At 37.6% G+C, this 26,158-nt stretch overlaps 1 protein-coding gene across 3 annotated transcripts in view; it reads right to left on the bottom strand.

Moving 5' to 3' along the window:
- LOC107758540 (storkhead-box protein 2-like) overlaps window positions 1-26,158 on the bottom strand; it is a 113,068-nt gene that overhangs the window by 20,814 nt on the left and 66,096 nt on the right. For 2 of the 3 annotated variants that reach the window (XM_016576299.1, XM_016576300.1), the window contains exons 2-3: window positions 15,459-15,611; window positions 4,611-6,870 (exon numbers count right to left, since the gene is read on the bottom strand). In XM_016576299.1, the coding sequence (XP_016431785.1) occupies window positions 4,611-6,870; window positions 15,459-15,611 (2,413 nt within the window). Of the gene's footprint in view, window positions 1-4,610; window positions 6,871-15,458; window positions 15,612-22,619; window positions 22,683-26,158 lie in introns of those variants that run through there. The other variant, XM_016576301.1, reaches the window with a different exon arrangement.

Below are 26,158 nucleotides of genomic sequence, written 5' to 3'. Positions count from 1 at the left end.
AACATCAATGCGGAGAAGATCTTGTTTACGTCAAAACTGAAACCAAGCCCTCATATTTCACGCATTTTCTAGAGGGACATCTATCACCGTTGCACTCGCGTCTCGCACAAAAGAGCCGCATGTTTAGAAAGCCATGTAAAATTACTGCAAGTTCAACTTTGAAAAAACATATCTCGAAACTTTATGGAGGGTTTTTTTCCCCAACCCACTGCAACTCGTGTTTTTAAATGAAAAATATACTCAATGCGCCTCTTGTGGCCTCAGAAGAGAAGCCAAAAGCTTTTCTTCACCCTAACTGAAATTATGCATTTTAAATTCAAATATGATTTGAATTTTGATAATATTTAAGTACAAAATTCGAATTTAGTTTTTCAGCATTTTGACAGCCCTAATGACTATATGAGAGTTGTAGGAATGCAAGTCTTCATATAAAAATTATTCGGCCCATTATAAATGTGACTGCCCAAATTTCAAAGGGGGAATCAAAATGTATTAAATAAATCAAATTACAAGTGGAATCCATTCAGGTGACATACTGCCAAGCACATATATTAAATATCAGCGTCATGATCAATTTTTACCCCCTCCAAATACATAACTGTAAAAAAATCTGTATTTTTTGTATATTTTATATATCTAGATATTTTGTTATTGCAATAATTAATTAGCTTTTATTAACCACTTAAAGCATACATTTGATAGAGACTTACAAAAAAAAAAATCCTGTTGGATAGGGGTGAAGGGGCGGGTAATATGACCAAAATCTCATATCACGATACGAGTAATTATTTCACGATAACGATATTTATCACTATACATTTGTTTTTGCTTTAAATAAGGACTTTATGATATCACAAGTTTTGATACCATAGACATTTCATAATTTTTGTCACCAGTGTCAATTTCACAAAAAAATACTAATACTAGCCTAAAAAAAAAAAAAAACTCAAGCTCACTGAAGACAAGTAAACAGTCAGCAATTAAATAAGAAACTAATTACAAGCAATAGGATAATAAAAACTATAGTAGAACAAATAAATAAGAAATGCTACATGCATTGTATAAAGTAATCAAATGTATAAAAACACTGCATATACTTCACTGTGTAAATTTATTTAGAATTTTAGAATGTTGTCACTTTAAGAGTTTTTAAGAGTTCCTTTTCGCTGCTGATTGCATTTTAACAGCTTCAAATAACGTTTTAAAACGGCAATGCTTAAAAATACAATACAAACGATACGTTTTTTTTTTGTGACCACTTAGCACAGCAATGTCGCATGAGCGTCTAACTGCGATAAAAACAATAGTCCAAAATCTCAACCGGTTGACAAATGTCTATCGGTTAATTATGTCTACCGTTATATCGCCACCCCTACTGTTGGATATTTTTAAATAAAAATTGTTGTTGGTCCAAGAAACTACAAAATTAAAAAACATAAAAAACACATGAATATGAGACAAGAGATCAACATTTGAGCTTTTATTTCCAGGTATTTTCATCTGGATCTGATACACAACTTCGAGGATAGCACCTTTTGTTTGAACCCACCCATTGCTCATGTGACCAAAAGTATTGGAACATGTGACTGACAGGTGTGTTTTGTTGCCCTGGTGTGTCCTATTTTATTGATTATTCAAACAATAAATAGCACTGAATGCCTGTGCTCAGTTTCAGATTTTGCCTGTGCTGACTGCATTTATAGTTAGATGTGTAACCAACATGAAAACCAGAGAGCTGACTATTGGGTGAAAAACAAGGAATGGTGAAGCTGAGAGAAGATGGAAAATCAATCAGAGCCATTGCACAAACATTGGCCATGGCCCGTACAACCATTTGGAATGTCCTGAGGAAGAAAGAAACCACTGGTGTACTAAGTAATAGACCTCAAACAGGTAGACCAAGGAAAACATCAGCAGTTGATGACAGAAACATTGTGACAGCTGTAAAGAAAGACCCTAAAACAACTGTTAGTGACATCAGCAACAACCTCCAGAGCGCAGGAGTGAAGGTATCACAATCTACTGTCTGCAGAAGACTTCATGAACAATCTGTTCCAATACTTTTGGTCACATGAGCAATGGGTGGGTTCAAACAAAAGGTGCTATCTTCTAAGTTGTGTTTATCAGATCCAGATGAAAATACCTGGAAATTAAAGCTGAAATGTTGATCTCTTGTCTCATATTCATTTTTTGATGTCAATCCCAAATGTTTTCAGTCTACAGCAAAAATAAAGGAATCGGCCTCACTGTTCCTATACTTTTGGAGGGGAAGTGTATTATATATATTTATACAACAGTTCGTTCTGGTTCTCAAATCTGATTGGTTGAGAACCGTGAGATATTGTACTGGTATAGCTACAGCAATGCCCTTTCACAATTTTGTATCACTCCGCTTGTTCTAGCCGGGTCTATGTTTTTTTTTTTTTATTATTCACTGAGCTAATCGTAGAGTACGTTAGTTAATATAAGAAGAAACGTCTAGCTTCGCGGTCTCTTTCTCTCTCATTTGGATGCACGTCTTGCCGCATTGTTTCTCTATTATAACCTCATTATTTCTCACTAATAACCTAACTGAAGCAGCACATACCCTTGATACGAATTCTAAAAGAAACGTATGTTTAACTATCAACTTGAGCTTTGAATCCGTGGCGGAAGGAAGTAGTTCCGCACAAAAGAGGGTTTTATTAGGCACTCCGTTGTTTCTTGTTTAATTACACACGTTCCGTCGAACTGTTGTATAAACGCAATATCACTCTCGTACTCGAGCGATATTGCTCATATATATATATATATATTTTTTTTTCTGGGTGTGCCCTTTTTTTAATCTAGGTAATGTATTAAACAATAACAAGTATTTAGAAGACGTTTGACATACCGCTGGAAACAGGCAATTTTAGCTTGAATGAAAACACAAGAAGGAATTGCACAAAACTAACACACACACACACACACAGGGTAAAAACTGCAACTGAACCACTGCATGAAAAACAACATACTTTAATCTGGGAAAACAAACAAACAAACTAAAAACACAAAGAAAAAACAAAAACAAAAGAAATCATGGGGGCACATTTTGTTCCTCAAATGTTTGAAATGTCTCATCAGGCTTTTGGCACTGAGCGGGGTAGCTGTCACTGTAGTGAAGCGCTCCTAACACGCTCTGCCTCGCAGGGTGACCTGAGTATCAGCACAGTGCTTGTTTTTCTTCATCCAATCACATTTTTCTAAACACAGTCAGAAAACATCCACTTCATCAATTTCAGCAGTTCAAGTCGTCCGATTTTTAAAACACAAGGTATATTTCCTCAATTAGATGTCACAAACTTCACTCTGGAAGTCACTGAGCCTTTTTAATGTTGGATGTTTGCCTGCAAAACAGACTTATCATCCAACTTTAAAGTGTTTTCTGAGTCAATATTATTGCACTGCAACGTCTGAGCATGAAAACATCTACTGGAAGTTTGTGGTATGAGAGGTTTCAGACATTTGGAAGTCGAAATCAAAGGGTCTGGGTGCAGGTTGAAGGGGAGGACAAGGATAACGGTAGGACATTAAGTTGCTCAAGTTGCATCATGTGCTCAAAGCAATTCATTCTTTAAGTAAAGCCTCAAACATATCAATAGATAAAAGTGACAGACATGTGCTTATCCATTTTATATTGTGATCATTTTGAGAACAATGTCAATTAACCCAATGGATTTTGGATGAGAACACAATGCAACAATGCAGCACTTAACAATACAAACATGACGTTCATTTAGACAAAAATGACAAAAGAAGTACCCAATACAACATATTATTTAAACAAAAATTCAGTTAAGGACAAAACCAATAGTGTAAACCCTTTCAAATACTGCAGTTATAGAACTGGTAGTGGTTGACCTACATTAAGGTGTATTCGGTACCTCTCACGTGTTAGGGCCTCTCACATTTTAGTGAAAATGTGATTCATAGTAGTATTAAGCCTCCAACATACTCTAAGCAAACCTTTGCTAAATGTGTCAGAATGCATATTTGTAATGCAATGTGTAAAATGCATTCTCATCACTTCTGCAAGGGCCACAATAGTGGTCGGTTATATTTTAAGTCAATTACTGTCATAGCAGAACAACCATTTTTACAATCTTGCAAAGCAAGTTAAAGTTAGTTAAACTGATGATGTTTATAGCTAGTTATCTGAAATATAACCCATCAGGTTTAATGGCACAAACATTTTAAGTTACTGAGGTTTATTACTGCCACAGTAATGCAAGAATATATGTTATGTATGTACAACAGGTCAGTGTGCCTACAACATGTTGGCTAGGCATCTGTATTTTTGTACTTGCATAGAGTATGTTTCTGGCCTTAATGTCATTCACAGGGGTGGTTACTACTGCTTAAAATAAGAAAATGTAAGGTTTGCATGAATTGGGATTAAACTAACGCTCTACAGAATTCATGTCTATAAAAGCATAAAACCCTAAATGTTCCTGTGAGTTAACACGGAGTTAAAAACAAGGATAATAACGTATGTCTATTCATAGAATAGCATACCCCTCATTTCAGACACACCCTACTGCCAACGCAACAAATGAGACAAACCCTTAACGTGGCCCTGAGTGCCTTACCGTGGGGAATTAAATCCACTGTCCACAGTCACACTGCTGGAGTCCATACTGTCCAATCGGGTAGAATGGACTGATTTTTGGCTTTTGTTGCTCTCACCTTCCTTGGGACTTAGAAAGGTAAGGTTCTTCTCAAACTTCCGTTGCAAATCCCGCTCTTTCTCCCGTTCCAGCAGCCATTGCATTGTCCCTCCCTCTTCTCGGACTTTCTCCTCCACCCGGTTCTTATGACTAGTTTCCTCAGAGTCATCATCCGACACGTTATAATAGTCGAAGGTGGTTTCTGCGCATGAAGCCTGCTCCTGAGCCGAGGATGGCGGCACGGTCAGTGGTAGAGGTTTATCAAAATGCTCCTGAGTCTCCAGGACCTCTGTCGACTTGGTGTGAGAGGACTTACCTATCGTACCTGGCCTTGAGAAGCTGCTCTCCACATAGTCTGGAGGTTTGAACAAAGTCTCTTGGCTGTAAACCTCTGCCATTTTGTCCAAGTCACCCGAGTCGGGATTGTGTTGGTGCAACAATCGTCCATTGGGGAGATGCTCGGGGGTTTGGCTTGTTGACGCTATAGAAATACTACTTTGTCCCTTTGCTGACTCCTCTTTATATTCTATAGGGTGAGGTGGCGTAAGATGAGGGGTCAGTCGCTCCGAGGAAATCCCCTTCCAGACACTATCCGTAAAGTCATGGCTGGGTTTTGCAAGAGAAGGTGGGGCAGAGAGAGAGACTTCATTTGCTGCAGTGCACTGGAAATAGTCGTCTACTGGTGTTTTGGGAGAGCAAGACTTCAGGTCGTTGTAAGCAGGAAGACTATCCCTGCTTTTACTCTTCTCCAGCGTCCGGTAAAGCACAGCATCCTCTGAGGATCCTCTTCCAACATCAGGCACACAAACGTCAGAGTGTAATCTAGCAGCAGATAGCATGATGCGGGAATAGTGGGTCGCCTGCGCAGATGCCCTCAAAGTACCATCATCAGTATAGTACCGACTCCTGTCATCGGGACTGCACTCAAAGTCTTCTGGGCCTCCCAAGTATGGACCACCTAGTGGTCCCTTGGAGTTGTCCATGGAACGTGACCTTTCTTTGGCCTTGTCCGACCTCTCATTTCGTGACTTTCTCTCTTGCGTATGACTATGACTTCGGTGGACTTTGGAATGTGACTGTGCCCTAGAAGGTTCTGGGAATGGCATTTCTGTCCGCCGCTTTGCCAGTTCCCCAGAAACATCCCACTCTGGAGCGGTGGTAAAGTGAGACTCCACAATATTGGGGTTGCTGTGAATCATATACTTCCCCCTATTCCGCTCCATGGACATCATGGTTTCGCGTGGTGAACGTACCAATGAGGAGCTGTAGAATCTGTAATCCCGATCATAGGTTATGCCCAGATTGGATCCTTCAGACGGATCCCCCCTGGATGCACGTGTTTTGCTATGGGAACGCAAGGCCTTGCCCTGCTGGGCCTTTCTATGGCTGCGGCTCCTCTTGCTGCGGGCGCTCTGCTGAGCCGAGGAGTTGGCTTTGTTCCGCTGCGCCTTCTCCTCCTCCAACCTCTTCATTACAGCTGTGTGGCGGGCAAGGTTCTCCACCGTGAGATCTGGGTTGATCCGACGGATGATCTCCATCTCCACTTCTCTAGGAACAGTACTGGGTGTCTCCTCGTCCCGCAGTGGCCACTCCTCAGGTGGGAACTGGGCTGAAAATGTGACTAGATGTTTCGTCTTGTCCTTCTTGAAGCTCAACCTGAACAGCTTCAGGCCGAACTTCTTAGACTGCTTCTCCCCGCTGCTGCTGCTTCCGTCTTTGTGTTTACTGTTTGTCTCTGTTTTAAACGGAAAACTAAGCGAACTCTTAATCTTCTCTGATGGCTGCTGCTGAGGGGGCGGAGACACAGGAGAAGACTCTTTATGCTCCTTAGACCTTCTCTGTAAGGTTGAGGTATGCGTACTAGGGATGTCCTCCCGGTAGCTGTTGTTGTAGGAGTCACTGTGGTTCTTGTGGTGAGGTCTTTCCCGGACACATCCCGAAGTGGAGGGTGTCATGGTACTCGAGTGAGGAGAGGTACACGGCTGCTGCTGCTGCTGTATGCGTTCCGGTATCCTCTCATCCAGGTGGTACCACTTGCTGTTAGTCCTAATGAGGGAAGGCGTGATGAAGTATGTCTGCTGGGTAACAATGAAATAACCCTCTGGGGTGGGGTAGATCTTCCGCTCTCGGACCAACATGTTGAGCGTATGCCGCAGGATCTCCATACTTGGAGTGGGGACGCCTACCGGATAGAAATATACAGAAGACAATCAGGTCAAATGCCCCAAATCAAATATCTTGATATCAACAATATCCATATTACACTGATATCACAATCTTAAAGGGTTAGTTCACCCAAAAATGAAAATTCTGTCATTAATTACTCACCCTTGTGTTGTTCGAAACCTGTAAGACCTTCATTCATCTTCGGAACACAATTTAAGATATTTTTGATGAAATATGAGGGCTCTCTGACTCTCCCATAGACAGCAAGGTAACTACCACGTTCAAGGTCCAGAAACTTACCAAGATGATCGACAAAGTAGTCCGTGTGACATCAGTGGTTCAACTGTAAAGTTACGAAGCTACGAGAATACTTTTTATAACGACTTTATTCAATATTTTCTTCTCTACTGCGTCACTTGTGGATGCGCGTTCACGACAGTATCATAATGACGTCATCACGCCAGATCTGGGTCAGCACCGGCACCGCCACACGCTTGCGTCATGGTACTGTCGTGAACGCGCGTCCAAAGTGATGCAGTAGAGACGAAAATGTGGAATAAAGTCATTATTTTTGTTTTCTTTGCACAAAAAAGTATTCTCGTAGCTTCGTAACTTTACAGTTGAACCACTGATGTCACACGGACTACTTTGTCGATCATCTTGGTACTTTTCTGGACCTTGAACGCGGTAGTTACCTTGCTGTCTATGGGAGGGTCAGAGAGCCCTCAGATTTCATCAAAAATATCTTAAATTGTGTTCCGAAGATGAACGAAGGTCTTACGGGTTTGGAACAACACGAGGGTGAGTAATTAATGACAGAATTTTTATTTTTGGGTGAACTAACCCTTTAATATGATTGTACACAAGGTGCATTTGTACATGATGACCAATATTAAAATGGGATTTAAAAACTACATGTAACTTTTTAAATCAAGTAATTACAATTCTTCCATTTATAACAACTAGGGGTGGGTGATATACTGGTAGTCACAATTAACTGTTAGAAATTAATAAACCGTAGAGCTTGACTGTCGTCTCTATCATGGTTACACAGTCATGTGACGTTGCTGTGCTACGTGGTCATGAAAACGTATCGTTTGCACACATTTTTTAAGCATTGCGGTTTTAAAAAAGTGATTATAAGCCATTGAAACGCAATCAGCAGTGAAAGGGAACTCTTAAAGTAACAATCTAAAATTCCTGCTCTTTGTCATTCATGTTAATCAAACAAAAAAGAGATAGAGAATCTCTCACTGCTCTTGACTAAATCACTTTTGTAACTTTAATAAGCAGTGAAGTCAGTGTTACACAGTGAAGAATATGCAGTGTTTTTATACATTTGATTACTTTACACAATGTATGTAGCATTTCTTATTTATTTGTCCTACTGTAGTTTTTTGTCCTATTGCTTGTAATTAGTTTCTTATTCTTATTTAATTGCTGACTGTTTACTTGTCTTCAGTGAGTTTTTTTAAATTTAGGCTAGTATTAGTTTTTGCGATATTCACATTGGTGACAAGAATTATGAAATTTCTATGATATCAAAACTCTTCATATGATAAAGACCTTATTTAAATAAAAAATAACTACATAGTGATATATATTGTTAGTAGTTACCATGAAATAAAATTACTTATATCGTAATATAAGATTTTGGTCATATCGCCCTAATAACTGTGTTTACTGTGCATTATTCATTGGCTGCCTTTCATATCATCCATGACACATCAGAGTGTTTATATCTGCATATAAGCAGAGCGCATAAAAATACTTTCATTAAATTCCCACATTCTCATTCTGTCCTGTTTCATACTATATGTATGGGTGTGTTTAATACAGCATATAGACATGACACAGTGGTGGCTGCCCTCCCTGCCTGGTTGACTGGTTTCACAGCTTTGCTCCTCTGTTGGGATTACTCCCCGTTACATCATGGAGTTCTTAAAGCCAGCCTAGTGTGACGCAATACACCCCCCTCCCACCTACTGCAGCTAAAATGCAGCAGGCAAAACCCCATTCAAACATCCACGTTTTGGGGGGAGAGTCTACAGTATATGTCTCTGTCTGCTCTATATACCTCTGTGGTCTAAATAGAGAGATTTCTGATGATAGCTTAGGTGAGTGCATTTGCGATGTCACAGTTCTAAAGGAAAACACAAAGTCTGTGAGCATTTTTTTCACTCCTGAACTCTTTTCAAACAGTACAGAAGCATCAACATGTGTCAAAATATGGAGTTAAAGAGTTGCTTGATTGCTGCTTGTCATTTACATTTGTAGTCCAGAGCACTTCTATATGTAGACACTGAGGTGGAGAAGGGTTGCCTGTACTTACATCATAGTTGCTGTTTAGTTTCCCTGTCAATGAGGTGCAATCCTAATTCAACCTTACAAACACTCTCTCCCTCACTCACACACACACACACACACACACACTTAAATGACTGTCTAATCCAATCGAGAACAACAGCCTTTCACTTACTGCAGAAATTCACTTTGGTTCTAAAGATCTACAACTGTTGAGTTGAGAAGTTCCTCAAGATCTTCTTGAAAGATGTTACATTCAAATTACTATTGAACATGTTTGCAAGTTATTAGCATTATTTTTTATTAGCATTAATAAAATATTTTTCAAAAACATGAAATAAGCAAATGGAAGTATTGAATGGGATGGGAACATGACCCTGGCTGGACTTCAACAGCACTACAGCTCTAACCAGCAGACATTTTTGTGTTAAACTGGTATAAAAAGAAAAAGCCATCTCGATATGCATCAACACAGACAAATGTCCATTCTTTCTAACCCAATACTGGGAAACACTTCAGAGAGTTTTATAAAAAAAAAAATAATAATTCATCACTAGCAGCATCCAATGAATGTGGCTGAGTATACCCTAAGACACCAGTCTAATCCTAAAATCTCCATTAAATAACCAATGACCATTTTTCTTTCATTAAGTGTAATGATACACTCCTAAAAAAAGATAACTAACTCAACTAATTTTTTTTTCTCTTTTAGATTAAACAGAAAAAAAACATTAGAAGAATACACTGAGCCTGTGTTGCAGAACTTTCAATCTCAATGTTTTATGTTCAGATGTCAGAAAAAGGGTGTATATTTTCTCCAAACAAACAGACTTTGACCTGAATTGGAAAATGAGGAGCCAAGCAATAATATGATGCTGTGTGCCTCACCAAAATAAAGACTTATTTTTTTGACAGGATCTATGCAACATCCTTAGCAGCTTTCTCCAAAATAAACATCAATGGATTTGAAGCCAAAACCGAAACTTCATGGGGGGGCTGGAATTTTCTATCCTGCAATACTTGCAGTGAGATGAACTGCTACATAAGTCATATGAAAATGTGCTCTGTGGAATAACATATTACATTTCAATGATGCCTGTATGCTTTATTTGTACAGCCAATGCATCCCATATGAGTCTCTCTCCAACAGACTTTTATCTGTCTAACATAACAAAACAATCCCCATATGACTTTTACCAAGACTCTGGAATGCATATACACATGTATTATTTTGGCAGATGCTTTTATCTAAAGTGACTTACAACAGTTCAAGGTAAATCATCTCCACATTAATACCAGTTTCAGCACAAAATAAACATGACTAAACATCCGAAGGTAAGTTGAAAGAGTACAACTTTACAATCCATATCCTGTCTCATGTAATCGCTCAATCAGTGTTTCCTCTGTGCAAAGATGTCAATATAACGTCTTGTAAACAATGTCACGTAAAGTCACATTTACCTTATTAATCAGATAGAAAAATAAACTGTAGAGAGGGGCATTTTGCTAAATATATGCACCATATAACATATTCATTATAAATTTGACTGTTCTTCAATGTTTTATTTATGTTTGAATAAATCCATCAAGTTTTTATGACAGCCACCATTATGTTTATATTTAAAAAGACTAATTGAAGTAGAAATATTATTATGTAATTGTAACTTTATTATTTTAAAAACTTCATTAGGTGTAATTTTAACAAATCAGTCAATTTTAACCTTCAGTATTATAGTAATGTAGTACCAACTGACTCATGTATATTTTACAGCATTAGTTGAGAGATTTTTTTTTTCCTTGAGAAAATTTGGCATGTACTGTACCTGATATATATCCAAAATAATCGATATTGAATCTAATCAAATCAAATCGCGAGCTTGTGAATGAGAATCGAATCGAATCGTGAAATTTGTGTCAAAAACCAGCCCTACAAGGTAACCTTACAAACCGAATCAAACCAAATTAAACTCAGGTACCATATTCACACACACACAGATTCTGACCTGCCTTCTTGATGCTAGTATTATCGTCCAAGTGGAGAGGTTATGATCCAGGTGTGTAAACGTACAGCTTTGTGTTCAGGGCGTGAGCTGAAAGGATGAGGTCATTATTCTATAGCAACCTCAGCATTCGCTACTGATTCTATAGCAACCGCATTGCCTCACAACATAAGGGACACAGAGCTCATTATGACTCAGCATCTGCTGCATCTTTACAGCTCACTCTCACATGACATAATCAACATCACACTACTGAGCTGCTGAATCTGACAAATCTGTTTGGCACAAAAAACATGACTGACATGCAATGAAACAATTAGGGCAGTGCCAATTCAATTTGGGCTAGACAATATATTGAATAAACCACAATATATTTGCTATGATTTTTCTAGACATGTCAAATTAACCAATAATCTTGAATATGCAATTATTTTTTAGCCATCAAATTTACTAAAGAACAACTTCACAATCTTTCCTTGTTTCTTGCATATTTGATTTAAATGTCTTGACTATCTAGTCAGAAACCAGGAACTTTAGCTATATCAACCAGTCATAGTGTGCATTTGCATAGTTTACACTTCAATTAATAATGGATTATTATTAGTGCTGTCAAAATTAGCGTGTTAACGCATGCGATAAATTTTTCCAGTTTATCCGCATTAAAAATATTTAACGCAGTTAACGCAGGGGCGGAGCTAGGGTTGGCCGTCCCACGCACAACTGCTGCTTCTGTCTCTTTTTTTCTTGATAAGAATTGCATTTATTCAGATGCAGAACATCTTTACGACCACATCAAACAAGAGACAGATGTGCATTTCAACTTCGCCTCAGCGCCAGGCGCTAGTCAAACGATGTTGAAATGGTACAGGTGACAAGGAGCTTCAAGAGAACATCAGTGAACTGCGGTCAGATGAGATGTTGTCAGGCCATATGTTTAGTAAAAGCTAATTTTCCTGTCCTGTCAGTGGTTATACTGTGCTCGTAGTGCATACTCTTCAATTGCACACAAAAATACGGCGGCGCGCGCTGTAGCCTGTATCATTTCATATTAAAGTGTGAATGAAACTACAAGCATACGTGTCAGATCCGTGTCACATTCAGCAGCAGCAGCTCTTAAAGTAATAGCAGCCAAATAACCTAATAACCCATCAGCAATCAAAGATCAAAAGAACAAGCAGAAAAAAGAAATCAATCATTTTTGTAGCTTTAAGGATTAATCTATATTTAATTTAGAATTTAGTGTTTGATAACTTTATTCAATTTCTGTACATTTCCAATTTCTGTACATTTCCTACTTGCTGAAGGGCAAAGGTAAATATGACATTTATTATAATATATAATAGGGCTGCCCCCTAATAGTCGACTAATCGCTAGTCAACTAGAAGAGGCTTGGTCGACCAAAATTTTATTAGTCGCTTAGTCGCAGAAAAAAAAATAATAAAAAAATCCACAGGCGAAAGTCACGCAGTCCGTGATGGGCAGATCATTAACGGCTGATCTTTGTGGTAATGCAGGACATCCAATCACTCACCTATCATTCATCGATCTCAAATATAACTTATCATCTGAAATATGTAAGTATTAGCAACTTTACATGGCTGCTCAATCTAATGTTAATCTAGAGAAATGTGCGCTGTTCAAGTGTCTGTGCGGAGTGTGGAAGCTGAATAGTAGCGATCACTGCAGGACAGATGGAGGCGCCGGTGCGATCACTTGCTCTTAAAATACTCCCTCATTTTTGGTCATTCAGATAAGAGCAATACATCTTTCGAATCTGTAAAGACTCTACGTTTATTTGTGTGCACTCACAATAACAACAAAATGCGCTTTTGTAAAATAATGAAAGCAAACAGGATGCCCTCTCTGCCGTTTTGGTCTCTGTGAATTTGAGTGCGAAACTCCGTGTAGGCCTAGGCTATATCTTTGCCTTACAGACATTAAAAATATATCTATAGAGAGTGAAAAGTCTACTTTCAAATGAACCAATTAAAATGGAATACAAATATTCTTAGATTATGTAATCTGTAAGAAACATGCATAAAGGCACATCACTACTGCGGAGATTACGAGTCAGTGTCGCCGACTTCATCTCTTAAACTGAAAACAAAGAATGCACTAGTTTATCAAATTATTAAAATGTTAATGCAGTCTCCTTACTGTTTTTCCCTGACACATTCATAATCATTACTTCTGCAGTGCGCTGTGGCAAGCTTTATGCGTGTGCTTGAGCGCCTATTAGGCTATTTAGGCAATTAAAGGCTCATTACCGGCAGCCATATCACCCTGTAGCCCAAGACTGGTTACCCACTGAAGCTAAGCAGGGCAGACCTCCTGGGAAAACTAGGTTGCTGCTGGAAGAGGTGTTAGTGAGGCCAATACCCCCTGACAATGTAAAGCGCTTTGAGTGCCTAGAAAAGCGCTATATAAATATAATGAATTATTATTATTTAAATAATTTATTAATAAACGTGCAATTATTCGACTAATGCTTAAAATGAACGACTATTAGTCGACCAGAAAAATCCTTAGTCGAGGGCAGCCCTAATATATACGCTAGTCAACATTTGCAGTGAATCAAAACCTTTCATCAAAGTTGTCCTAAAACCAATATGTGTTTCTTTCACAATTCATGCATAACATGTAAGTCTGTTGCTGGAGGAATGGCAAGCCATCCCTCAACACAATATCCAAAACCTTATCTCAAGCATGCACAGGCGATGTGAGGCTGTGATCAATGTCAGAGGTGGTAACACCGACTACTGGCTGGTTATCTCAATCCATAACGTTTGTTGTTTCTTGTTCATGACTTGTTTGTCGCATTTGTTAAACCATGCAATTCATAATTGTTTTACAGTACGAACTCAGAGTTTTGATCTGCTGTAACATGTGCAATAACATCTTGTTTTGTTGAACTGAAAAAGCTTTCTTTCCCGTTTTGGGTCCTGCTTCAAGCTCTGACGCTCTGACGCTCCACACAGAGTGACTACAGTACAGTACAGTACAGTATCCAGTGCATCACCATTATGACCATTGTGCACTCCAAAGACACTACACTGCTGCACTGCAGGCAATAATGTTTAAGAGGCATTTCTAGTCCATTGTGACTTCAGGTGAATCACAGAAGTACTGAACAACCCACAGTTTTTTCTGGTGCACTCTTGTCTTTACGAATGTGTGACAAGCCACTTCATACCTTGTGACAAACAATCATGTCTGGGCACCATCAAAAGTGATGAGGCATGAAATTCCATTGATGACAACATTGATTAATAGCAGACTTAGCCTACATGTTATACATGAATTTTGAACAATACCCGTTCTTGTATTAGGACAACTTTGATTAACTTTTTTGATCCACTTCAAATGTTGACTACTGTATATATAAAATAAATGTTAAACTAGATAGCTCTCAATTATACACTGTAATGTTGAATGGCTATAGTCAATGGTTAAATATTAGGAAAAAGAGCAGTTTCACTATGTGTGTACTGTTAACATTAGTATCAGTGATACTCGCCTTCAGTCACAAAAACAATGCCATTAAACAAATTTTTTAAATTTACTGTCTTACTTGAAGATTGAATGTGAAATTACTGCAATATAATAGTATATTTAAAAACTTTAATGCTAGGTGGGATTAATTGCACTTAATTGCGAATAATTAAAAAAATATGCGATTAATTAGTAATTTTTTTCATCAATTGACAGAACTATTATTATATTTAAATAAACAACTAAAACCAACATTTCATAAAAAAATATATATTTGTGCGTTTGCATCACACTTTAAGTCTATTCATTCACTATGTGTGTACTGTTAACATTTTGTTACGACCACATCCTCTGAGAAAATACTAAAACACATTTTCCCTCATAATCCAACCACTAATTTCAGCAAAACATCATTATCCTGTGCTGTATTTCTGCAAAATAGCATATAACAACGGATGTTAAACATTCCGTATCATTGCTGTGACCACATCATTGTTTATAAAGCTCCAAATATGAGACTTTACCCAGACGTTCCATGATATGGCTATTATCATGTGCAAATGGCTGTGTAAACGGTTACAATTTGTGTTACTGGCAAAAACTGAAGAAACTAAAATCACTGAGCCATTATAAAACAGATTTAGCATGTAAAACTTACAGATGCTTTGAGCAAAAAGAAAGATTAAAAAAATAAAGATGCAAAAAGATAATTCTTCATTATGATATTTTTTGTATTGTGACATTATTTTAAAGGTGTTGAAGTGCATTATCTTTACTGATTTTCTGTGATATCATTGAAGGACGTTACCTGGGAAGCATGTTGCTAGGTGTTCGATGAGAGTCTCTTGTGTGACAGTCTTACGAGCGGAGTTCATGGCAGAAATGGCCAGGCACAGGATTTCTCCCAGTGGGATGAACTGGGATTGGCTGATGGGAGACATGCTGATGGGAGACACATCACCTGCAAAGGACAAAGATCAAAGGTCAAAGATTCGCTCAGTGTAGCAGAGGTGAAAGGTTAAAAGGCTGCAGTGCTGGCTTTAATGCAGAACAGGTGTCATGACTTTCTAGAGGAACTGATCAAAAGTTATAATGTGTAAGGTCATGTTTAAACACACACACACACGCACAATACACTAATAATAGAACAATTAATTGCTCAATATTCACCATTTTGAGATTATCTGCATCACTCAATATAATCTCTAAAAAAAAAAGAAAGACTATGGATGCACAGATAGCAATAAAGTTCTGGCACAAAACGATAAGTCAACAATTATTGTCATGTTATGGCAAATAATAAATGGCTGTTATTCAAATTCTCTATTATGTGCTTAAAAACTAAAATAAAAAACACTTAAGATTTTTTATTATAAAAACAATAGAAAATATTTTTAAATAGAGTTTTCAATGCTAAAGAGTTTTAAATGGTACAAGTGAATTTTTGCAACACATTATAACAGAGACTATGAGATTTGATCAATATTATATTTAACTGTTTTAAAATGATAAATGAGTGCTAGGTGATGGCAAAGAGCATGAGGTAAAAATGTAATCAGAATGTAATCAGAATGTAATCAGAATGTAATCTAGTGTAATCTAATCAGAATGCAATCTAAATGTAAAAATATGCAAAAATGAGCATGCCCAATTAAATATCAATTAATATAAAGGTCACTTATACCAATATGGTGGCAATATACTGTTCATACCTAGATAAGTAAGTAAGTGTTCACTTCATTTCTGCAATTTTTCTATAAATCTCATTTGCTGTCATTATTTTGTATTATGTATATCAGCATTATATTGGTCGCAAATATCGGCAATGACATTTAAAACACACTCTCAAAACCGCACCTTGGCAAGAAATTGCTGGCAGTGCAACAAAAAACACTTTCCAACGTTTTAATCTTCAGTCTCTGTTTTTGAAAAGCGCTGCAGCAGAAATTACAGATCCTACATTTAGCCTGCTTCTGAGATTAAATCTTTGACCTTGACACAACTCTATCATCCTTTACTGACTTAACACTTGCTCTCCGGACCGACCCACATTCTGTACTACTCAAAGACCTCTCCCAAAAATAGCACAGAACATCTGGTGCTAGAACCTCCAGTACAGACCCTGGAAGAGACACTCAGAGGAGGCAACACAACCAGCCAGCAGGCCTTGGCACCTGGGTAAGAAGCTCAGCATGGATCCCTGGCTCTTAGGATCCAAATCGGGCTTATCAGGCGTGCAAAGTGAGGACAGAAACATACTGGTAATGCACCTTCCTGGCTGGTGAAGAACAAGGGTAAGCTGATTAAAACAAAACACATGTGCACAAAGTGAACTAGTGTCCATGTGAAGAAGGAAAGCAACAATAAGACACGCTGGGGGTGGGCAGACTGATAAAGATGAAACATTGACCTAAGATCTGTCTGATGCAGGTTATCAGGGACGGTAGATGCAGGAATCTGATTGTAGATGAACATGAAAGGTTATGTTTCTTCTAGCGGAGACATGAACTATAGATATGCATAGGTGTCCCATTTACACTGTGGCCTGGTGCCAAGAGGTTGTCAAACCTGCTCAAAAAACCCCGGTGTTCAAGTAACACGAGATTAACAGGACACTAGACAAGTGAGCAGTTTGGGTTCAAAGGCGATCCCAGCACAAACATATGTAGAATTAAGAATATCCTTTAGTATGACGTCACCTGAGAAATATCAGATATAAGTGCAAAACAAGAGTCTAAAGACGTACTAGTGAATAACCTGACTATGCACAGACCGCATATTGCATGCGTACTGCACACAAACATGCCAATCGCTGGCTGAATCTTGCTTAATTTACCCGAAAACAAAGTCGTGCTATAAGGAAGAACTAATCAAATAGATTTTTCTAGGTTAGTTGCATTAAATCCTTTGAATATACTCAGTTTTGAGGCACGTAGTAGGAATTCAATGAGATATCCATGAACATGAAATTCTGCCTTATCTAAAATTCTGTCCGGCCAAAAGCAATAAAGTACTAATTATTTTCCTGATGCAGAGAAAAGTCTTCACACATGTGCCTAAGTCAACACTGCAGTGAAATTATCGGAATTGGTAACAGGGTTACTAAAGTTAACAAAAACTATTTTCCTTACTTGAAATAAAATAAACTTTAACTGAAATAAAATATTAAACTTTAAACTTATTTTATTTCAGCTAGTTGTCAAAGTAACATTTTTATTCAGTTCAACCTGATGTACTAAAACTAAAACTGAAATAAAAAAAAACTGTATACTAGTTTTAAATTGTATTTTTAATTGTATACATATTAAAAAAGATAAATGATAAAAACACAAAACATTAACTAAAATAAAAATAAAAAATAATAAAATCGAATTAAAAAACATATACCATAAAAGTATTTTAAGCAGCAGGTATCAATGAACTATGATTTGATGATCATAATGATTTCATGAACTATTGTTCATTGCTAATTTGTGTTCAATCATACAACTGTTAATCTCAATTTAATTTAAAAGTATTTAAAGGTAAATATACACTGAAAAAAATGTTTCATTCATCCAATTAAAAAAATTTAGGGTAATGATTCACATCTATATTTTTTAACTTGAGCCAATGAAAAATAAATAACTTGCCCTTTTTTCAGTGTATAATGAAGTATTTTCTAATAAAGTCTTCTAATCTTCTGATAAAGTATACTAATAAAGCATTTCTCAAGTTCACGGTTAATTCACGTTAGCTATTGCATTAATGTTTACGCACAAAACTTTACTGTAAAGTTTTTCCCACACAGGTCTATTATTGTGTTATCATCTATTTTATATAAATTCCACTCTAAAAAGCACAAAAACAAAAGAAACAGTACTTACTTTGCATGCTGGTAAAAAAAAAAAAAACTCTTTCTGAATAAGTGGGAAGTTGCTGGCCAGAATAAGCTGCAAATTGGACCAAACTTTGACTAATAATAAGCAAATGAAAAGAAACCGAAAATAAATATAAACAAATACATTTTTAAGCAAAAGTTGCATAACTAAACACTTAAACTTCCTAATCATGCATACATTGAAGTCATTTAATGCTGTTTCCTCATCCTCACTGCTGTAGGACTCTCTAACTCCCCTGCGAGATATTTTACGCCAGACCACCTCTCCTCGCAGACACTGACATCACTGTTTTCCCTCTCCTTCCAGGAAAGAGCTCCAACCGCCCGACTGGGACTGCGGTCCTGCGGCCCAGTCACTCGTAACCACAGACACTGTATAGTAAACACACTGCAGTCCAAACATCACTTCGCCAGCGGTCAGAGCGATTTCTCACAGTTCATCACTACAATACATCTCGCACAGAGCTCCTCAACTAGAAAACCTTATCTGCACTAGTGTAGAAAAAAAAGTGAAGGGGACTCATAAATCTTATCAGGGTGGATCATGAATAATTAGGGGACGCACTTTTTTTGATTCGCAAATCAACTGATTTGCTGAAAGGCAGGTAAGAGGGAATTAAGCAATGCTTGCCTTAAAGCACACTACATAGGTTTCAAATGAAAACAAATGCTCTGTTGAGTCACTTCTAAAAATAAAGCTCCCATCGAGAAACTAAGAAAAAGGCAAGAATGATCCAAATCTTCATTACGTTTTTCCTCACCACACAAGTGTACTTTGGCATAAACGCTGTTTTCAGATCAAGCTGGGTCTTATTCCAGAAAAATTGGTTTCATTACACAATAGGCGTAGTGAAAGAGGACAGAGGGGAGGGGCTGCTCTCTGCTTCCTAAGTGAGCTTTGATCTCTCTGATGGTCCATGCGTGTTGTGATGGTGGTGATAGCATTCAGCAGCAGGATGCGACCAGCTCTCTGCATTACAATGAGTCCTGAACAGTGTTGGGCAAGTTACTCTGAAAATGTAATCAAATTACTGATTACTCCTTTTAAAAGTAATCACGTTACTGTTCTGATTACTAAATCATTTATTTGTTTTAGATATTTTATGTTTAGATATTTCTATTTTGCGGGAGTCCCGTGAATCATTTTATTCTCCCGCATCCCGCACACACATGAGCGTCTACCCACCCGCACCAGCACTCACCCATCTTCTCGCCCCGTCGGGTCTCGCGGGAGCAGGTCTCTAATCCACTGGCACTTGACTCGACGGTGCGTGTGCTACATCCTTTTTACAATCTCTAGATTATAAAACACTGCATTCTGTCAGCAATGTAACGCGGCAGTAACGTATAGAGACCTCGGCTTGTAACTATACTCTAATTACTATTTTGAAAATTATAATGCGTTAAATTACTCCGTTACTAAAAAAGTAATCAAATTACAGTAACGCGTTACTAAGTAATGCGTTACTGCCCAACACTGGTCCTGAAACTCAAACATTGCCATCAAACTGTCATGGTGTGTTCGGACTAAAAGACTAGCGGCCAGAATTACTTATTTAAATAAAACAGGAGACGATGAAAAACAATAATGAAAAACTACTGGGAAAAAAAACTACCAACAAATATACTCGATTCTGAGAAACGATAATGATGCTCAACTTCTGTAAACAAATTATGGTTCATTTCAAGACAGACATCACTGAGAATAACAACTCACAGCTCAGGGAGTCGGATGTCGATTCAGTGGGTTAATTTAGAAAAAAATTTTTTATCAGAATGATTCAAAGCAGTAAATGCTGAGTGTGTGAGTCTTTGTACAAATTATTAAAAGAACCAGTTTATCTGGGTTTGTTTTCCCGCCGAGCTCCTTAGATAAGCATGTTCAACAATGCATACATAGAGTTGTGGTCAAAATTTTACATGCACTTTGCAGTATCTGTAAAATATTAATTATTTTACCAAAATAAGAGGGATCATACAAAATGCATGTTATTTTTTATTTAGTACCGATCTGAATAAGACATTTCACATAAAAGGTGCTTACATATAGTCCACAAAAGAAAATAATAGTTGAAGGAAGGAAAACGATGCCTTAAGAGTCTGGAGGTGAAAGCTTTTTAAATTTGAAGATCAGGGTAAACTTATTTTGTCTTCTGGAAAACATGTAAGTATTTTCTGTAGCTTCTGAAGGGCAGTACTGAATGAAACAAAAAACAATATTTAGGCAAAATAAGAAAAATGTACACATCATTCTGTTCAAAAGTTTAGACCCCTCCTCTTAATGTATAGTTTTCCCTTCTGGATGTGAAAACATGGACCTCAAATCATAGTTTTCGTTGGAAAGGGTTCAAATACAAAAGAGATGCTGGAAAATCAAAGAATTTGTGGGACCTGAAGGATTTTTCTGAAGAATAGGCAGTTGAACTGCTCAGGACAAACAAGGGACTCATGAACAACTATCACAAAACAAAACAAAAGCAAACAAACAGCTGTGGATCATGCGGTTACAACACAGTATTAAGAATGAGGGGTATGTAAACTTTGGAATGGGGTCATTTTTCCTTCCTTCAACTATTATTTTCTCTTGTGAACGTACTTTATGTGAAATATCCTATTCAGGACAGTACTAAATAAAAATAACATGCATTTTGTATGATCCCTCTTATTTTGGTAAAATAATGAACATTTTGCAGAAAAAAACACAACTGTACATTATACTCGCATAAGACATTATATATTATTTAGCATATTTCAACTTCTTGATTGTTTGCATCATAACAAAATGTAAACATCCATCTTTAATCTGCTTAATACGACTGAGGCACAAATATATTAAGATATTATAAGCATTAACATCATGACCTTTTCTGTGTATTTGTGAAAAGCAGTATACAAATAAATTTGACTTGATAAAATCATTTGCTTGTGAATTTAACTACACGGAAACTAATGATCATATTACCCTTTACATGGCACATTATTACAAATTATCATGATAACTATTTTTTTTTTACTTATTAAGCACATATTGTTACTACAGTAAATCAAGGGCAAGTTCATAATTACCTATTCATAATGTAAACAGAAATGTTCTGAAATCTTCTTGCACTAAAATATGGTTGTACGTTCGAAAAAAAATGTAAAGCGGAACAATTCTTACAAAAAAGCATTTTTTAAAAATTACTTTAGATGTCAATAGCATATGAGCATGCATGATGCATATGCATTCAGTGCCACGGTATATATTAAAATACTATGGCACTGCCACCTGATATCATCATTGCGCTGTACTTTATAGTAAGGGAAGCCTTAAAAAACTCAAAACAGAAATACTGAATTAAACTTCCAGATGCTCTGGGTGGAAAAGTTTGTCAGAACTGAACCGTGGAAACTTTCACAGATAGCTGGGACACCAGGAAGTGACCTCACATGCAACAAAGAGCTGCATTATCAGAAGCAAAATGGAAAACATTTTATGTTGCTGTCAGCTCAGCTTTAACCCCCAGCAGGGAGACAGGAAGAGAATGGAAGACATTTTCAGACCGTCCTGCTCCATTTGTCCACCCCCACCCTCCTCTAACAGTAGGCCCGGAGCAGGGGGCTCGCCTGATGGCTGATGGGGGTAAAGACACAGACACAAGTGCCGAGGGGTTAAAAACATAGTCTGTTTTTATCTGATCCCGCCTGCAACAGCTGCATCACAGCCCTGGTGAGATCAGCACGTCCCCGACAGGGTTAATACAACACAAGCGTGCAAAAAAAATCAAGCATGACATGACACGGAGAGAAAAAGAGGATGATAGAGAGACAACCATCCTTGAACGTGAATGCATTTTGCTCCGGAGGCGTTTTCGCCGTTGGATAATGGAGGAGGAGGTATGCAGAAGACGCGCTCACGCCTGACGCTGCCGTAGTAAACAATCCCCCCACAGCTTGGGCTCTTTGTCCAAACACCTCCCGATCAACCCCACCCCCTCTTTTGTGATTCATTCTGACAACGCCGCGGCACGCAGTCTAATTACGGCGTGCAGACGAACATGCGACAGAAACAGCCGTGCCTGCGATGAAAGAGAGAAGATCAAGCTCTACCTTGGTTTATTCCGTGCGGCTCCAGCTCCTAAAAATCCAAGCAGACTTTGGAATCCTCCTGAGAGCCTTCCACTGACAAATGAGCATTCACTCCAGGGTCTTACCCAGCATGCTCTGGTCCACACAAAGAGAGGGGAGGTGTGACCAATCACATTGGGGCTGAGCTTGCACTGTTTTTTTTTTTGGGAGGGGGGGTCCTTACAACACTTCCTCACTACCAGGAATGCCCACTGACACAGTTTAGTGGGCGGCCCTTTCGGAAAAGGTTGTTATGGTAACGCATCCTTGTTGAACATACCTAGTGCATGTCCATCCGTTAGCCATATTTTCTCTTTCCGATGCTCAGCTTCATCTTCCACAGATTTTCCCCACATTCTGCTAACTAATAATTAAAGGAATCAGGCTCAATTCAGTCATTCCTATGCGAAAACTGTATTGTGTGGAAGAAGATTCCTGTTTTTCTCCACACACACACACACACACACACACACACACAAGTTGAATCCAATCGTCCCGAATCCATCGTCACTTCCATCTGAAGGCAAATGATGAGTGTGTATCGTCATGGTAGCTGTTAATGTGGCGAGGGGGTGTGAGAGGAGGACCGGGACGGAGAGAGGGGGAAGGGGGTTATCGCTGGGAGAGGGGGAGGGGTGTCTCTTAAAGGACACATGTGCGATCACAAAAGGCTCAGGCTTTATTCAGAAACACAGAGGATCTGCTGTCTCATGCTGTCGGCCCCTGAAATGAATTCAGGTTCCCAGGGCTGACTGACAGGATACCCTATAGAAGGAATCGTTGATCACTTTGTGAATAAATACCTCATGTTCAACCATGGCAAAGCCCTATTTAACGGAAAATTGAAAATATATGTTATTTTTTACAAACAGGCTTATTTGCAATTTTAATGGAAAAGAATAGACATTTTTTAAAAGCATTTTAGTGGTTCCTTTTAAGGCAAGTAGCAATATTATTTCTTCTAGCTAGGGCTTTGTTCAAATCAGTAACCCTAAATATCTGCAAAATTCAAATAAAAAGAAAAAATAAAGAAAAATGCAAACAAACAAATAAATCCATAAATAAATGTTAAAGTTTGGGGTCAGTAAGATTTTTTGAAAAGACATTAATAATTTTATTCAGCAATGATATATTAAATTGATCCAAAGTGACCATAAAAAGACATAGCCTATACAATGTTACAATGTATTTCTTTCAAACAAATGCCGTTCCTATTCATACTTTCTCTTCAAAAAATAATCCTGAAAAAAAGTATCACAATTTCCACAAAAATATTAAGCAGTTCAACTGTTTTCAACATTGAAATAATAAGAAATGTTTAAATCAGAATATTATGATGATTTCTGAAGAATCATGTGACACTGAAGACTGGAGTAATGATGCTGAAAATTCAGCTTTGCATCACAGGAATAAATTACATTTTAAAATATAATAAAGCAGATAACAGCTATTATTATTAGTTATATATAGTTATTATTAAATTGTAATAATATTTTGCAATATTTGTATTGTTTATTTACACACATAATATGAAGAGTTTGGTTCCAAAACACGATAAATGGCATTTAAAAAAAAAAAGTGAGTTCCCGCCAAAATCAGTAGTGTATCTGGTCGGTATTGAAAAGCCAATTTTTAATTTTACACAAAATGCGATATTCGCTGTGTTATTCTGTCATGTTTTCTCCCTTTCTTTCCAAACCGCGACTAACGCCAGTCTCCCTTCTCTGCAGAATGTGATACATCCACTCAACCAATCACAGTGCACCATTCCACGCATTGTAAACAGTAACTGACAAGCTACGCAATATCGCATTCATAATCGCAGATGAATCACCTTCGATTATGAACGTGATAATGCATAGCTTGTCAGTGATCTACGGCTCTGTGTAGTAAATGCCGCTCCATCTGAAAGCACGTGATGGAGATTTACTACTAATCACAGAACCGGCTTTACTGACGAGATGCGCATGACAATCACATGCGATTTATCATGCAGCCCTAAAAAAATGACAAATTTTGACACCATTGATGAACCTGTGGTGGTTTCTGCGGTGAGGAAGAAACGTAAACAAAATAAATACATAAATAAACTGATTTGCTGTGAAACACAAATGGGAAAGAAAAAATAATGAGAAAGCTATAGGGAGACCTATGGGAACCCAGTATCATGACAGCAACTTTAACACAGGAAAGCATCAATCACACATTTGACTGAACTTTTTTTTTCTTTTTTTTTTTTAAGTTTGCAGAGCTTTAAAATGGCAAGCTAAAAAAAAAAAAAAAAATCAACCTACTGTTGCATTGTTATAGCAATCTGAAATTATGATTTAAAATGTTAAACTTGCCATAAAACCAGAACCAGAGAAACCACAAACTGAATCACTTCAGGGGGCTTATATCATATGAACAAGTGTTTAAGTAGAAATATTCAGTACATATTCAGAAATAGTCTGCCACTTTCCAGATACATTCCAGATACAAATTAGGCAGTTTAGTCCTATAAATATAAATACAAATACAATAACAAATGTCTGTGCTGACAACAACTTTTCCTGTATGCACTAAAAAAATAAATGCAAAAACGCACTGATGCTTAAAAAACTAAGACACAGAGGCACTACTGCAAACACACACACACACACACAAACACACAGCACATGACAGTTGTCACTCCGGTATTGCGTGTCAGGATATCTAACAGGAGTGGCCAGATGCCACAACAAATCATCTTATAACTTGTGTTAGAGGGGTGGGACTAAACAATGAGACAGTTGTTTTATTAAAAAGAAGATTATCTTTATCTCTAGAATTTTTTTTACCCAATTTGAAGAAATGGAATAACCTATAATGTACAAAAATCACATTTGCACCAAAAATAAACATTTTTGGCTTAAACCAATAAGCGTGCACACTTAGGCCAAAAAAACTAAATATTTTCAATAGACCTAATTAAACTTATCAAACATCTCTCCCAGTGGCGGCGTTTCACAAAACCATAGGGTATGGCGCGGGAGGGGGGGGGATAGAAAGGGGGAAAAACATTTCAATAATTAAACATTGCATCATCAGTGTTGGTATTGTATTAGATACTTGCACTTAACATTACATGAAAATCAAGCTCAAATGGAGTTTTTGACCAGCGAATGACGGAGATCTGCGTTTTGTCTGTCAGTAGAACAGCCGTATCGGAGACAGCATGTGCATCGCATAATACGCTTTCATCAACTTTTACAAGTTATATAACGTTTATTGTAGCTATATGGGCGCTTAGTTTTTCTTGTTGTTTAATACACTTGGCCAAAATCTCATGATATAAACGATGAAGCGATATATATGCACAGGATATTTAAAACATACAAAAGCATATTGGCTACAACTAGACGGCAAATAGCCTACTTCTCCGCTCTTCAAACACACAAAAAACATTAGCCTTTACAGACATAGTGTTTAAGTGAATAAAACGCTGTACTTATTCAAACATCATTTATTATTTACCCTTGCATTGCGAACAAGCCGAGATC

The sequence above is a fragment of the Sinocyclocheilus rhinocerous genome, unplaced genomic scaffold (genome assembly GCF_001515625.1).
Source record: "Sinocyclocheilus rhinocerous isolate Xijiao unplaced genomic scaffold, SAMN03320098_v1.1 scaffold474, whole genome shotgun sequence".
Taxonomy (NCBI): domain Eukaryota; kingdom Metazoa; phylum Chordata; class Actinopteri; order Cypriniformes; family Cyprinidae; genus Sinocyclocheilus; species Sinocyclocheilus rhinocerous.
The sequence above is the reverse complement of the archived record's forward strand: the minus strand, read 5'-3'. Positions and strand labels throughout refer to the sequence as shown.